The sequence below is a fragment of the Priapulus caudatus genome, unplaced genomic scaffold (assembly GCF_000485595.1).
Source record: "Priapulus caudatus unplaced genomic scaffold, Priapulus_caudatus-5.0.1 Scaffold244, whole genome shotgun sequence".
Classification (NCBI taxonomy): Eukaryota; Metazoa; Priapulida; class Priapulimorpha; order Priapulimorphida; family Priapulidae; genus Priapulus; species Priapulus caudatus.
The window spans coordinates 44,095-57,422 of NW_014577305.1; the positions used below are offsets into that span (position 1 = coordinate 44,095).

The 13,328-nt window shown below is 42.2% G+C and overlaps 2 protein-coding genes across 2 annotated transcripts in view; both read left to right on the forward strand.

The window, feature by feature from the left end:
- Positions 1–5,159, forward strand: part of LOC106807939 (2-amino-3-ketobutyrate coenzyme A ligase, mitochondrial-like) — a 7,021-nt gene extending 1,862 nt beyond the window's left edge. The window contains exon 2 of the mRNA XM_014810453.1: positions 3,811–5,159. Within this exon, the coding sequence (XP_014665939.1) occupies positions 3,811–5,036 (1,226 nt within the window). The 3' untranslated portion in view covers positions 5,037–5,159. The remainder of the gene's footprint in view (positions 1–3,810) is intronic.
- A 546-nt stretch (positions 5,160–5,705) lies between these two features.
- LOC106807946 (microtubule-associated proteins 1A/1B light chain 3C-like) overlaps positions 5,706–13,328 on the forward strand; it is an 18,366-nt gene continuing 10,743 nt past the window's right edge. The window contains exons 1-3 of the mRNA XM_014810470.1: positions 5,706–8,319; positions 10,664–10,719; positions 12,720–12,826. Of these exons, the coding sequence (XP_014665956.1) occupies positions 8,265–8,319; positions 10,664–10,719; positions 12,720–12,826 (218 nt within the window). The 5' untranslated portion in view covers positions 5,706–8,264. The remainder of the gene's footprint in view (positions 8,320–10,663; positions 10,720–12,719; positions 12,827–13,328) is intronic.

Consider the following 13,328-nt stretch of genomic DNA (forward strand, 5'->3'; position numbering starts at 1 on the left):
CTCGCTTACCCATCGAGTGACTAAGCTAAGCCGAGAGGTGGGAGCGAGTGCCAGTCTATGGACTATAGGCGGCGCGCAGGCGGCACACTGCTTTCCAACTCCCGTACGAGCCTCGCCATTGGAACGTTGCAAAAACGTTGCAGCGTTGCGGCGCAAGAATGAGGTCACGAAGAGCGCCGGTAGGTGTTTCCTGATTCTGACAGCCATTTACATTATGGGGCAAGGTTCGCGAACGCGAGAATTTCGTCAGTTTTTGTGTGATTTCGCGTGACACAGCTCGGTTACGAACAGAGACAGTATGTTTTTATAACAAGGCAACATTAGCCAATTAATTATTGTATCCCCCGCGATGAAGTCGGCGGGGGTACTACGGTTTCATGTCTGTCCAGCCGCTGCTCGGCGCCGCCGCAGACACTTTCCCTTCCGCTCTATAACTCTACCTTTAATTGACCTAGCGCTACCAAACTTGGTATACTTACACATCTTGGGGAGAAGGTGTGTCGCGTACCGAAACCAGGTCACTGCAACCTTTATTTGACATTGACTTTGACCTTGACCTTTATCATATTTCCCTTCTGCTCTATAACTCGGCCCCTAATTGACCTAGTGCGAGCAAACGTCGTATTCTTGGCGAGAAGGTGTGTCGCGTACCAAAACCCCTAAGGCAACCAATTTTTTAACATACTTGCACATCTCAGGCAGATGAGTTGTGTAACAATACAAACCTTTGTCTTTGTGACTTATTTAACTTTACCTACCTTCTACGTCCTTACAGAGATATTTCATTCATACTAGATCACGGGGGATACATGTAGTTGGTGACAACTGCCCTTTCTAGTTATCTATGTAGACATAATTTGCATACAGTCAAATCTGTATTATATTAGCCAATCACAAGGGAAATACCAACACTAGCCTTTATGGAAAGATGACCACTCTATAGAGGTCATTTTACTGTGTAACTGGCTATATTATATTTTGATTGCAGGTTTTGTAGAAAAGCTAGGTACCTAACACAGGTTGGGTTGTATCTATAATAGAACTGCTATTTACATATTTGTCATATGTAACATAATAAATTTCCATAACCATGGTGAATCGTGAAAATGTGACCTAACCAGGACGTTATGTACTAGTTATTACTAAGTAATGATGAAATAGAATATGTGTGTGTCTTCCTGGTTTTTCACCACCAGACAATTGGCAGCCCGGATATCCGCGCGAAGCTCGAAAAAACGCCGCGTAGCGGGAGCGGCACACTAACATAACTACGCTGCACCTATTCTTACGCAATCAAGGGGTCCACTATAAACGCCAAAGCCGTATAATCGCTGAGTTGAGCAGTTCTGGCCATTGCACGACGGGTTTGACTACCCAGGTAGCTAGACATTTTCTAGAAATGCTCGTACAACATTTTTCGCTGCTCGGCGTGCTTTGTTTGCTGTCAAAAACGACGTTTTCCGTCGAGACACGCCCACGGCGACTGCCAATCACCGACACGTGTCTCGTCACGCACGCCTACCAGCGAGCCGAGCTCTGTTGCTGGGCAAATTTCCCGTGATTATACATGACCGGTATACGGCCCGTACCAACGTCAGACTAGCACATATGCCGTCCGATAGATCGCGCCACTACGCTATATATACACACCATGACCACCATCACGTCGTGAGTTTTACCCGTAAATAACTTCAATCAGTTGCCGTTTGTCCTTTAAGGTCAAATGACCAGTGTTATTATTGCATTCCTTCATATTCCTATACAGGTCTTCATATTCCAGGTCTACTATACCTAGTACCTACTACTAGTACCTATACTTAGCTACTACCCCCCCCCCCAGTACTAGTGCTACTACTACTACTAGTACTAGTACTAGTTACTACTACTAGTACTAGTACTACTAGACTACTAGTACTCCTACTACTAGTTACTACTATAGTACTAGAGCTACTACTACTAGTACTCCTACTACTAGTTACTACTATAGTACTAGAGCTACTACTACTAGTACTAATACTATATAGTATAGTACTAGAGCTAGTACTACTACTAGCTTCAAGAAACGGGTCTTTGCTAGGGTTAGCTAGAATACCCCTATACTAGTTAGACAACCCATGCTTATATAGCAAGCAATTTACTTTAGCTAGTTCCTGATACTGACAATGACAATGGCAGTGGGAGATTGTAGTGGTAGGGGTGCATTAGTCCGAGCCGACGCAGACCCCAGTAATGGGGGTGATGATAAACCCGCACCCTCACATTAGCAAAGCGGAGTTATAACGTCTGCATTTGCAAACTAGGGGTGCATATGATATAAGGCAAGATCACATAGATGATAGAGATGCCAGATAATGTATTAATTGTTTATATATATAGAAAAAGAAGCTGTCAGGAAATCATTAGATACTATATATAATGCTAATGAAGTAAGCTGTATTCAAATGCTGCACGTTCACCTGCTGTCATCGAAAATCGAAAATCAAAATACTAACTTGTTCGTACACTCAGGATACCACTGCCACAATATTGTATAAAATATTGTATAAAATTGTAAATATATGCTAGCACTATTTTTAAAGTGGGCGGAGCTCCAGGAAAATGCAGCGAATGGCGATTCTCAAACAGCGTATGATTTGAAAGAGGTAACTGGGCGCACAATCCGCGTACTATTTCGTATCACTATTTTATCAAATTTTTCATTAAATAATGGTCCGATTTTTCTTATGTTTGGAACTTATAGTGAAAATGCCTAAGACCACACGGAAATGTAACCACGGCGAAATCAAAAGCTTCGCTCTCTCCCCCCCATCTGTACAACCCCCCATGTAAGTCGCGAGTTCCTCCCACGTCCCAAATGTCTTCCCTCTGTGTCCCCCGCTGAAATTGCGGACTGTTTGCTGGCAGCTATGGATCCGTGCACCGGCCTATGCATTCGGCGCACGGATGCATAGCTGCCAGCGCTGCATACTGTCGTAGGACGTTCCCGCGGTCGCGTGTGCCTTGCCGCGGAACTGCGCGCAAGATCCGCTCTCAGCGCTTAGGATCAACACCTCCTTTCGGCAACACTTCTCTGGTATCCTGTCTCTCTGGATGGCGGTACAGTAGAAACTATTAACCCTATAGGTGTTATGCAACAGTAGAAGTAGCTCTAGTACAATAGCCCTTTGCTCCTCCGCAGGGCTCCTTCCTGATTCCTGATTCTAATCTGATCCTGTTTTTAATATGAAAACAGCGGAGCAGTCAACAGGGCTTCACCACCAGACGGAATGGCACAATTACATGGCGAGACCAGTCTCAGTTTACATGCCTTAGAGATGCCCATAAGGCATCTACCTTGCATGCTTAATGAAAATGAGTGCACTCTAGGGCCAAATATTAGCACACATAAAAAATCTAGAAAGGCCGTTTCCAGAGATGAAATAGCGAAACGCACTGAATAATCGGCGGAACGCTACTGTTACGTGTCTCCTATAACAATTATCATTATGTTCAGCATGAGAGAAGAGGAGAAAGGACAGTTAGCTTGGAAAGGGATGTATACACTCCTTAAAAGTTATATAGATCTTTGTTTTAATGCCTATATACAGTTAGTTACACTATATGTCTTGGCCAAGATAGGAGGTAATATGCTAGGGGGGGGGGGTCTTCATTGTCATGATGCAGTAGATGGCATGCAGGCAAAATTAGGACAACATGGAAACTATACCCAATTTGCCAGGTATGGGTGACAACGAGCAAATTGGTGGCATTCCCTTCTGCTCTGTATCATGGTATACTATGTACGCATACAAGCTGGCTATTTAATTTCAGTGCAATTTCCACGTGCATTCAAACGACACACAGCAACGCAGGCGGCAGTCAAGCAGATTCTACAGGATGAGCTGGCCGGCATCAAGAAAGCGGGTACCTGGAAGCCCGAGCGTGTCATCACCAGCAGGCAGGGCGTGGAGATCAACGTCCAGGGCTCGAATGCGACGATACTCAACTTCTGTGCCAACAACTACCTGGGACTGTCGAGTCACCCGGACGTGATCGAAGCGGGTAAAGCGGCGCTGGACAGCCACGGCGCCGGCATGAGCTCGGTGAGATTTATCTGCGGCACGCAGGACCTTCACAAGGAGCTGGAAGCGAAGATCGCGCTCTTCCACAGCCGCGAGGAGGCGATTCTCTATCCGAGCTGCTTCGACGCCAACACGGGACTCTTCGAGGTGCTGCTGGGACCGGACGACGCGGTGCTGTCGGACGCGCTGAATCACGCGTCGGTCATCGACGGCATTCGCCTCTGCAAGGCGAAGCGGCTGCGCTACAAGCACCGGGACATGGCCGACCTGGAGAGGCAGCTGCGCGACGTGCAGTCATCACGCATGCGCGTCATCGCCACCGACGGCGTCTTCAGCATGGACGGCAACGTCACGCCGCTGAAGCGCATATGCGATCTCGCGGACGAGTATTGCGCGATCGTCTTCATAGATGAGGCGCACTCCACCGGTTTCTTTGGGCCGACGGGCAGGGGCACGGAGGAGCACTTGGGAATCTCTGGCAGGGTTGATCTCATCAACTCCACTTTGGGCAAGGCGCTAGGAGGTGGATCGGGCGGGTACACGACTGGGCCGAAGGAAGTCATAGATCTGTTGAGGCAGAGGTCACGGCCGTACCTCTTCTCGAATTCGGTTCCGCCACCCGTCGTCGCGGCGGCCATCAAGGTGTTCGATATGTTGCTGGAGAGTTCCGAGCTGGCTGGTAAAGTTCACGATCTCACGATGCGCTTCCGCAATAACATGAAGGCAGCGGGATTCACGGTCGGCGGCGACGAGCACCCCATATGCCCCGTGATGCTTGGAGACGCACACCTGGCCAATGTGTACGCGGAGAAGATGCTGGAGAAAGGAATCTATGTCATTGGGTTTAGCTATCCCGTTGTGCCACAGGGTGAGGCACGTATACGTGTACAGATATCGGCTGCCCATACAAATGAGGAAATCGACAAAACTGTCGACGCATTTGTTGCAATTGGAAAGGAGTTGGGTGTCATTTAAAGATATGGGTCCACTTAAATTTAAGACTATATTTGTGTTCTCCTTTGTGGGGCCATCATTGTTTTTTTTATTCTCTTTTTAAGAATATGTTACAATTAGGGGTGCACCGGAACTTGGATCCGGCCGGATCTCCAATTTTTTAGAGTTCCGGTTCCGGCCGGAACCCTTCAGAAACAGTCGGCCGGAACCGGAACTTTTTTCTAATTTCATTTCTGCTACAAGTGTCATCAAAATCAAAAGATTTGTCACTGAATGTAGTTGAGTCAATAGAGTCAACTTGCTGACAATATAGTGTTAACAACTTCACACTTTTCTGCCCCAAAAACACTTGTCACTTGAACATTGGCTAACTAACTGAACTGAACCTAATTGATGTTAGGTGATTCATAAGATTTTCTTTCAAAATCAAATACTCTTAGAGCCACAGGAATCGCATCTGTCCGTTAGTTGAAACTAATATACTAAAACCACGGATACTGCAACATGCAGGTTTTGCCACAGAATTCGCTCGTGAATAAGATGCCAGAATTATGCAAATTATGCACTGTAAGCAGCTGATTCATACACCTAACAGTAACAACCACCCTGTAATTAGAACTTTGAGCATTGTCCTACTCGCCTAAGTGATGTGCCTGCTAATGATATTTCGTTCAGGCCGAGTGAGTTTGCACAATACTGGGCCAAAACTGTCAAGTTTATTTCCAGCTAAAGTTCCGGTTCCGGCCAGGTAGTTCCGGCCCGAACTTTTTTCATGTTCCGGCCGGTTCCGGTTCTGGCCGGAACTTAAAAAGTTGGATCCGGTGCACCCCTAGTTTACAATATCTATCTATGTATGTAATAGCAGTAATTTATCTGCAGGTATTGGAGAAAAGAATCTGTAATTTGCTTTATATTTGCTAGCTTTTATTTAATTTGCTTTTATTAGCTACCTAGGTATGCAATAAGGCTATAAATGTGCATACGTATACATATATCTGTTGGCCGTATAGATGACAAAATTGACAAAACTGTTGACGCACTTGTTGCAGCGTGCTCTAAGTTTTAATTTACTGGGTCTATTTACATTTATTGTGTTCGCCGCGATGAGGCCACTTTTGATCTTTATGTGGTTTATTTTTTATTGTAGAAATATGTTACAGTAGACAGGTGCAGGTAATAGCAGGAAGTTATCAGCAGGTGTTGGAGAAAGAATCTGTCGCTGGCTTCAACTACTTAGTTGTAAAAAAATGCCAGGAAAATGTATGTATACAATCATACAGATATATTCTGGCTATGGAATCAGTCAAGAGTCATTTAAAGCTATGGGAACACTTACATTTAAAGCTATGCTAGTTGTATTCAACTAGAAGGTTCCATTATATTTTTATTTTTTGTTTTAGGAATTGTGTTACAATAGACAGGTGCTAGAAATTGAAGGAATCTAGGCCTAAATTTATTTTATCTGTAGTTTTGATGATATGAGTTTTGTGATATGATGTAATATGACCAAAATTCAATGTATGGACATTATAGTTCCAGTATGGTTTTGTTGTATATGCAGGGTAGGTAGCTGTATGGGTTTATCATTCGTCAAGTAATATCTAGAAAGTTTAGTTTTCTAGCACATTACTTTATATATATATAACGAAATAACAGTGTTTATGGATTAGACAAGGCTGCGTATATGCAGGAGGAGGAAAAGGTCGACACATAAAAATAAGTAGTCAAAGTTGGGAAATTAATTTTTGAAACTAAATACGCAATTTTTCCCTGATTGCTTCAATGAAACCTTTGTTTGGTTTCCAAGTTCGGTAAACAATGCTAGTCGCTATATACAAATCCATGAACATATCTTTCAGTGCAAATCCGATTTTGTATTTCATATTTTTGTGTAGTATATAACGAGGCGAGACATAAATATAGGTGGATGGGGTGGAGGCCAAACAAACCGTGTTCATTGCTCGCAATGTGTTTGTAGAGAAAATCTCAACGTGGTGCCAACAGTTTCTATAGATTGGCTCGGTGCGTGTGACCATGATGTAATAGACGTTAGTACCGTAGAAGTCCGAAAAATCCGGGCTGCTCGGGGATTGGGTCGGTCCGGAATTTTTGATTTTTTGGGCAGTACTTTTAAAATTTACTGGTGGTACGAATTTCTGGCATCCGGACTTTTGGCTGTAGTGTAGAGTTACAGTCAATTATATATGTGCTATATATATTATAAGGTTGTGATTCGTAGTTAATGAGATGATCCGTTAATTTGATTAGAGGATCTTCTCAGGAAAGATTTAATTGTATCATTATTAAATGATGAAATTTATGACCAATTTCTGTTTTTCTTTTTTAGCCATTTGATTTTCTTGTTTGTTCATTAAATATCTTTTGCTTACATATATTGCTATATAGTCATTTACGATGTCATATTCACGGTTTAGGATTATATATGAAGTGTCATGTATCATAATATATGATGATCATGATATTAGCATATGATTTTTTGAAGATGAGTATGCAACAGTTTTGATTAGAGTTGTTATATGAAGTTAATTAGTAATATCAGGGGTGAATAATGACAAATTGTTCCTAATGGAATTTTTTGTCTTTATGTACCCCTGGACCCCTGGTAATATGCGACGTTAGAAAGAGAAAAAGTACATATGTGATAAATCTATTTCGATTTAGGTTTGAAGTAAATCATTTCAATTGAACTATGCTGTATGGGAATTGGTCAGTCGGCTACATAGAAATAATACAGGTAGACTCTATGTAGGTTTAATAAACCACATCTAGGTTCTACAGTTATGCTGAATGGACAATTTCGTTATATTTTGAAATAGATCTATTTTGCGGTTATGTTTGGTCCAACAATCTTATATATATGATGTAAGTGTTTTTCATTGGCCCGTAGTCTGTCCAATGAACAATAAGAAACGGGAACCGGCGTCCCAGGCACCACGATAGCGCGTGACGTCACACTGCTAGCACAGTTGTTCGCCAGCTGAGGTGCGTTTTATCTTGTCCTGCGTTGTTTCGATGAATTTCTGATACTAGAGATCCGACTGATTGACTCTTCCCCGTCCGAATCTATACACATCTAACCGACACATGTTAGCGTGTCCAGTGAGATTGTGAACATTTATGGCTAGCGTCAACGGCGGCATTTAACTAACAGTGCCTAATGAGCTAGTACTAACTGGCCGGAGGTCCTAGACTGTAGACAGACGGTGCGACTCGCTCTTCGAAGTCACAATGACAGACAAGAACGACAACACCGGGAAAACGTTCAAGCAGCGGAAATCTTTCGGTAAGTGTTTACGCGTATGTGGTCGGGGGACGATAAAGACCAGCATAAGGTCCAGCAAGCAGACTTGTAATGTATAATTGTATGGCTCTGTGTGGTGACCACTACTGGCACTAGGCCTATTCAGTCATAATTCAGCACGGTTACAGTGTTCGTAGTATTGGACGGACAGGTCCCTAGCACTTCTTGCGTTCCACTTTCGCTCGCGACTGTCACACAGTAATACACGCATGGTTGACCCTATCTGCACGTTGAAAAACTAAGCGATGGAAGAACAAGAACCATGCACTAGTTATTTATGACAGGCTCGTTCTATGCATGGTGTTGGTTTGTCATTTTACTTGCAGTTAACATGCACTCATAACTCTACTGTGTCTATAGAAGTCGGTGTATCCTCATAACTTCATAAATATTAGTCTTTAACGTCCAAGGGACTGTATCGAACACCGATATTATATGAATAGGGAAATGTATACGCATGTAGCACTGTAAGGTATAAACCTAGCTACACGCTAGGACTTGGATGCTACATTTTGTCAGTTGCGACGGTGTGTGCACCACTATAAATGTCATACCTGTCAACACAAATGAGATTATTTTGAGTTGTTGCTAGTGTGTCACTATTGTCAATGTGATAAAGGCACTTACCACAATTTTGACCAAATCAACTATTTTTACTGAGTCTTGAATTTCACCCACCTTTCCCCCCCCCCATTTTTATTATTTATCTCCCTTGACAGTAGTTTCAACTAATCAAGAGCGTATAAAGAAGGAGAGCGTACAACGGTGAAATGCTGAAACCATGCTGCAGTATTAGTCGAATTAATGAACTTTCCCCATTTTATTTTGATGATGCTTTGTGGTATTATTGATCAGCTGTCCTACCTTGCTAATATAAAACAAACCGCTTCTCCCTACGATGCCTCTACGCTGAGATAATGAGTGGTGAAAATCTGGTATTTTCGCCGAAAACCGACTCGAGATCAGTGTTTACTGCAACTGTCTTGTTCTGGCGATAGCTTCGGGAAACCTCGCATGTTTCCGTCATTCATTGACAATGAAATTTCTTTTTCTTCTATCTTTTCTCGCATTTCCAGTCATTGACGCAGCCATTACTCCACAAAAATGTCTTGTTATTTATCGCCATGGTGATGACCAGCCCCTTAAGCTGGATGTAGTAACGCTGTAGTAATAACGTATTGAGTCAGCGCTACACAGCGGCGACCGGAAGCAACATATACAGTCCACAAAACGAGAGACAGTTGCAGTAAACACTGATCTCGAGTCGGTTTTCTGCGAAAATACCAGATTTTCACCACGCATTATCTCAGCGTAGAGGCATCGTAGGGACATGCGGTTTGTTTTATATTAAAACAAAGTAGGACAGCTGATCAATAGTACTTCAAAGAATCGTCAAAATAAAACGGGGAAAGTTTATTAATTTGACTAATACTGCAACATGGTTTCAGCATTTCACCGTTGTACGCTCTCCTTCTTTAAATACGCTCTTGAACTAAGTATAATTAGGTGTTCTTTTGACGCCATGGATATTCGTCTGAGCATGAGAGACTTGATTGGTTTTGGTATTCGACTGAGAATTGGAAATCACTCTATACATACAGGGACAATTTAATACTAATCTACGCGATAAGACAAGACTCAAAATAGGAGGACTTCAAGGGATTATATCAAACACCGATATCATATGAATAGGGAAATGTGTACGCATGTAGCACTGTAAGGTAGAAACCTAGCTAAACGCTAGGACTTAGATGCTACATTTTGTCAGTTGCGACGGTGTGTGCACCACTATAAATGTCATGATACCTGTCAACACAAATGAGATTATTTTGAGTTGTTGCTAGTGTGTCACTATTGTCAATGTGATAAAGGCACTTGCCACAATTTTGACCAAATCAACCATTTTTATTGAGTCTTGAATTTCACCCACCTTTTCCCCCCATTTTTATTATTTATCTCCCTTGACATAAATAGTAGTTTCAACTAATTAAAATGAGGTGTTCTTTTGACGCCATGGATATTCGTCTGAGCATGAGAAACTTGATTGGTTTTGGTATTCGACTGAGAATTGGAAATCACGCTACATACAGGGACAATTTAATACTAATCTACGCGATAAGACAAGACCGCGAACAAAAACCTCTGGAGATATGCAAATGTTGACAGGTATGAAATTTATTACTGTGGAGCTTAATTAGGTGTAACATATAATATGGCCAAGCTATTTTTGTTCTGTGATAAAAAATATTAAAGCATTACGTACATACAGCTAAACCAGACTTTAACTTGGGGTCGGGATTCAATGTTTCTCTCAATTTTGTTTTAGGCACAAGAAAAGAAGAAGTGGCGAGCATTCGCTCCAAATTTCCAACCAAAGTTCCTGTAAGTATCTACTAACAATAGAGAGTAAAATTTCCTAACGTGGTGCTACTAAGTGTGCATGCATGTTTGTGTATGCAGTAGTACTAGTAGTGTAGTACTGATATATATATATATACAGTGCTCGAAATAAGAAAAAAAATGTGGTTGTCCGCAGCCCACCAAATCGGGTTGTCCGCAACAATTTCTGGTTGTCCCAGAAAAATATCCCCAAATCTCCTATTTTCAATCATAATAAATTATAAATATGGTCGCAAACCCCAAAAAGCAGTGTGTAGCCAGGATTTTTGTATCCAAGGGGGGGCAAAAACAGCAAAGCTGGCGGCCAAAATAGTGGATGACTTAATACTTTAATGGGCTCCTCGCGTCTCCCATGCTCCCACATCCTACGGCTTGCCTCTACCTCTCTGGCAATCTTTGTTTTGGGTGGCCAGTGCGAAACAGGCGCCATTTTGTTCATTGTTCTCTGCTCCGCAAGATATGTAATTGTTCATGGCGGATCCTAGGATTCCAGGGGAGGGGTGAAAAACTAGGGCGGGGGGTATGGGGGCCTATCCCAGAAAATTCTGAAAATGTAGATGCGTTGCAGGAGATGGTATTTGCGTCAGTTTTGAGTCAGTATAACAGCTTCTTCTGACTAGCGACAATTCTCTTCTTTTTTTTACTTGCGATCAACATGAATCCCCAGCTGTTGTTTGTTTTGCAATTGGCAAAGCAATACGGAAAATTGCAAAATAATAATGGAATAAAAATACCAAAATGTAAGGGTGAACTTGCTGGTTTTGGGCTGGTTTCAGAATCGAGTTGAAGTTCACCTCTCATTAATCCAGAAAACGCTGACATACTAACCAGTGTTGGGAAATAGCGCTGTATGGCGTTGCTTTTCACACCATAGATTAAGGCGGGCCACAGCTATAGTGCTCTTGGAGAACGCCCTGAGAAAACAGTAAATAAAGTGGCGTTTTCGTCACACTGGGAGCGTTTTTTTCGGTTTGTCCACCGGACAATGTCTCAGACTGGTTAGGTTGTCCGGCGCAAATTCTGGTTGTCTCGGACAACCGGACAACGCTTATTTCGAGCACTGATATATGTATACATGTACATGTTTTGTAAAATCCTTGGATTTTCACTCACATTCAGTATTGTGAAACAGGTTTTCATAGCATTTTGTTTCCTGTTGTTTATCTAAAGGACCTAGGTCAAGCGCCTCATTATTTAATACATCAGAATTTGTACGTAATTTCCCTGTCGTGTTTTGTTGTGAAAACATCAATAGGATTCATCAGTAGAGTGAACCCGGTCATATGGCGTTGCACACTATTATAGGGTATTATGAACACTAGTGCTAGGTCAACAATGTCATGGTCAACATGTGTTAGCGCATGGCTTGCCATGTCGTGGTCTCCCTAGACAGACACCAGCTAAAATGTGGCCAGAAATTGAGTAACTCTCACTAAAGTAAAGGGTGGAATAATGTCTGCTGTTGTCTGCTGTGGTAGAACATAGATATATACAAATACATGTGTTTGTATATATATATATATATATATATCTATGCGTAGACACAGCCTTATGCATTCCCAGTGATTACAAAACACTCGATCCACAGACTTTTACGATAAGCCCACTGTAGATTTTCTGGTATGTAACAGGGGTAGAAGTTTAATTCTTGAACAAGGGAGTCAGTCCCAAAAGATTCCTGTCTTCAAAAGTCAAAGTAACTACCATACTGACATTAATTTTCACGTTGTCTGTTGTGCATTACCCCCAGAATGTTAAAAACATTACAATCGGAGTGTTATATTTGAGGTTTGTATAGCAAAACCTTCAGGTAGTCACCAGTAGTCAGGGCTACTGCTATTTCACATGGGAGAGTATGACAGTAAAACACTTTTAAAATTAGTGGGTCCCTCTGAACTTGCATTAATCTCGACCTCTGTTTAGATGTAAATTTATTTATTGTTGTACATGCTTGTACATATTCTTTGATTGAAATTATTCAGGTTATAGTAGAACGATATCACAAAGAAAGGAGTCTGCCTGCAATAGATAAGACGAAATTCCTGGTTCCACAAGACCTGAGTATGTCACAGTTTCTCACAATAATTAGGTAGGTATATTGATTTTATATTCTATTGCAATTTTTTACGTATTATCAGGAAGATGATACCAAATTTGATATTATCATGTCCTACTCATGGTATTATTGATTTCCGTAGCTATACTAGTTGGTCTGCTCGTGGGTGACTCATGTGCAAGCCTTGTTTACCAAAGTGTGCAAACCGATTGAAATGTTTGCAATATTATATGAGCCGACAGTGACGTGATGTCCCATTGTGTCGTGTGTTTCTTCATAGCCCTAAAGCACTGGATCAAGTATTATTCCTTGTCGCGTGGTAGCTTGACAACGATAATGGACAGAGCAAGTTTTTTGTTTACAACAGGCACATTGTTACCGTTTGAGAACAGGACAGAGAATGTGACAGTGCAGAAAAACAAGTTTAACTGTGGCGAGAGTTGTAGTACAGTACTGTATCAGGCCCGTAGCCAGCTTTCTATTGGGGGGGGGTTCGTTTTTCAGTGTTGGCAATTTGCTCGGCAGGGGCGTGTAC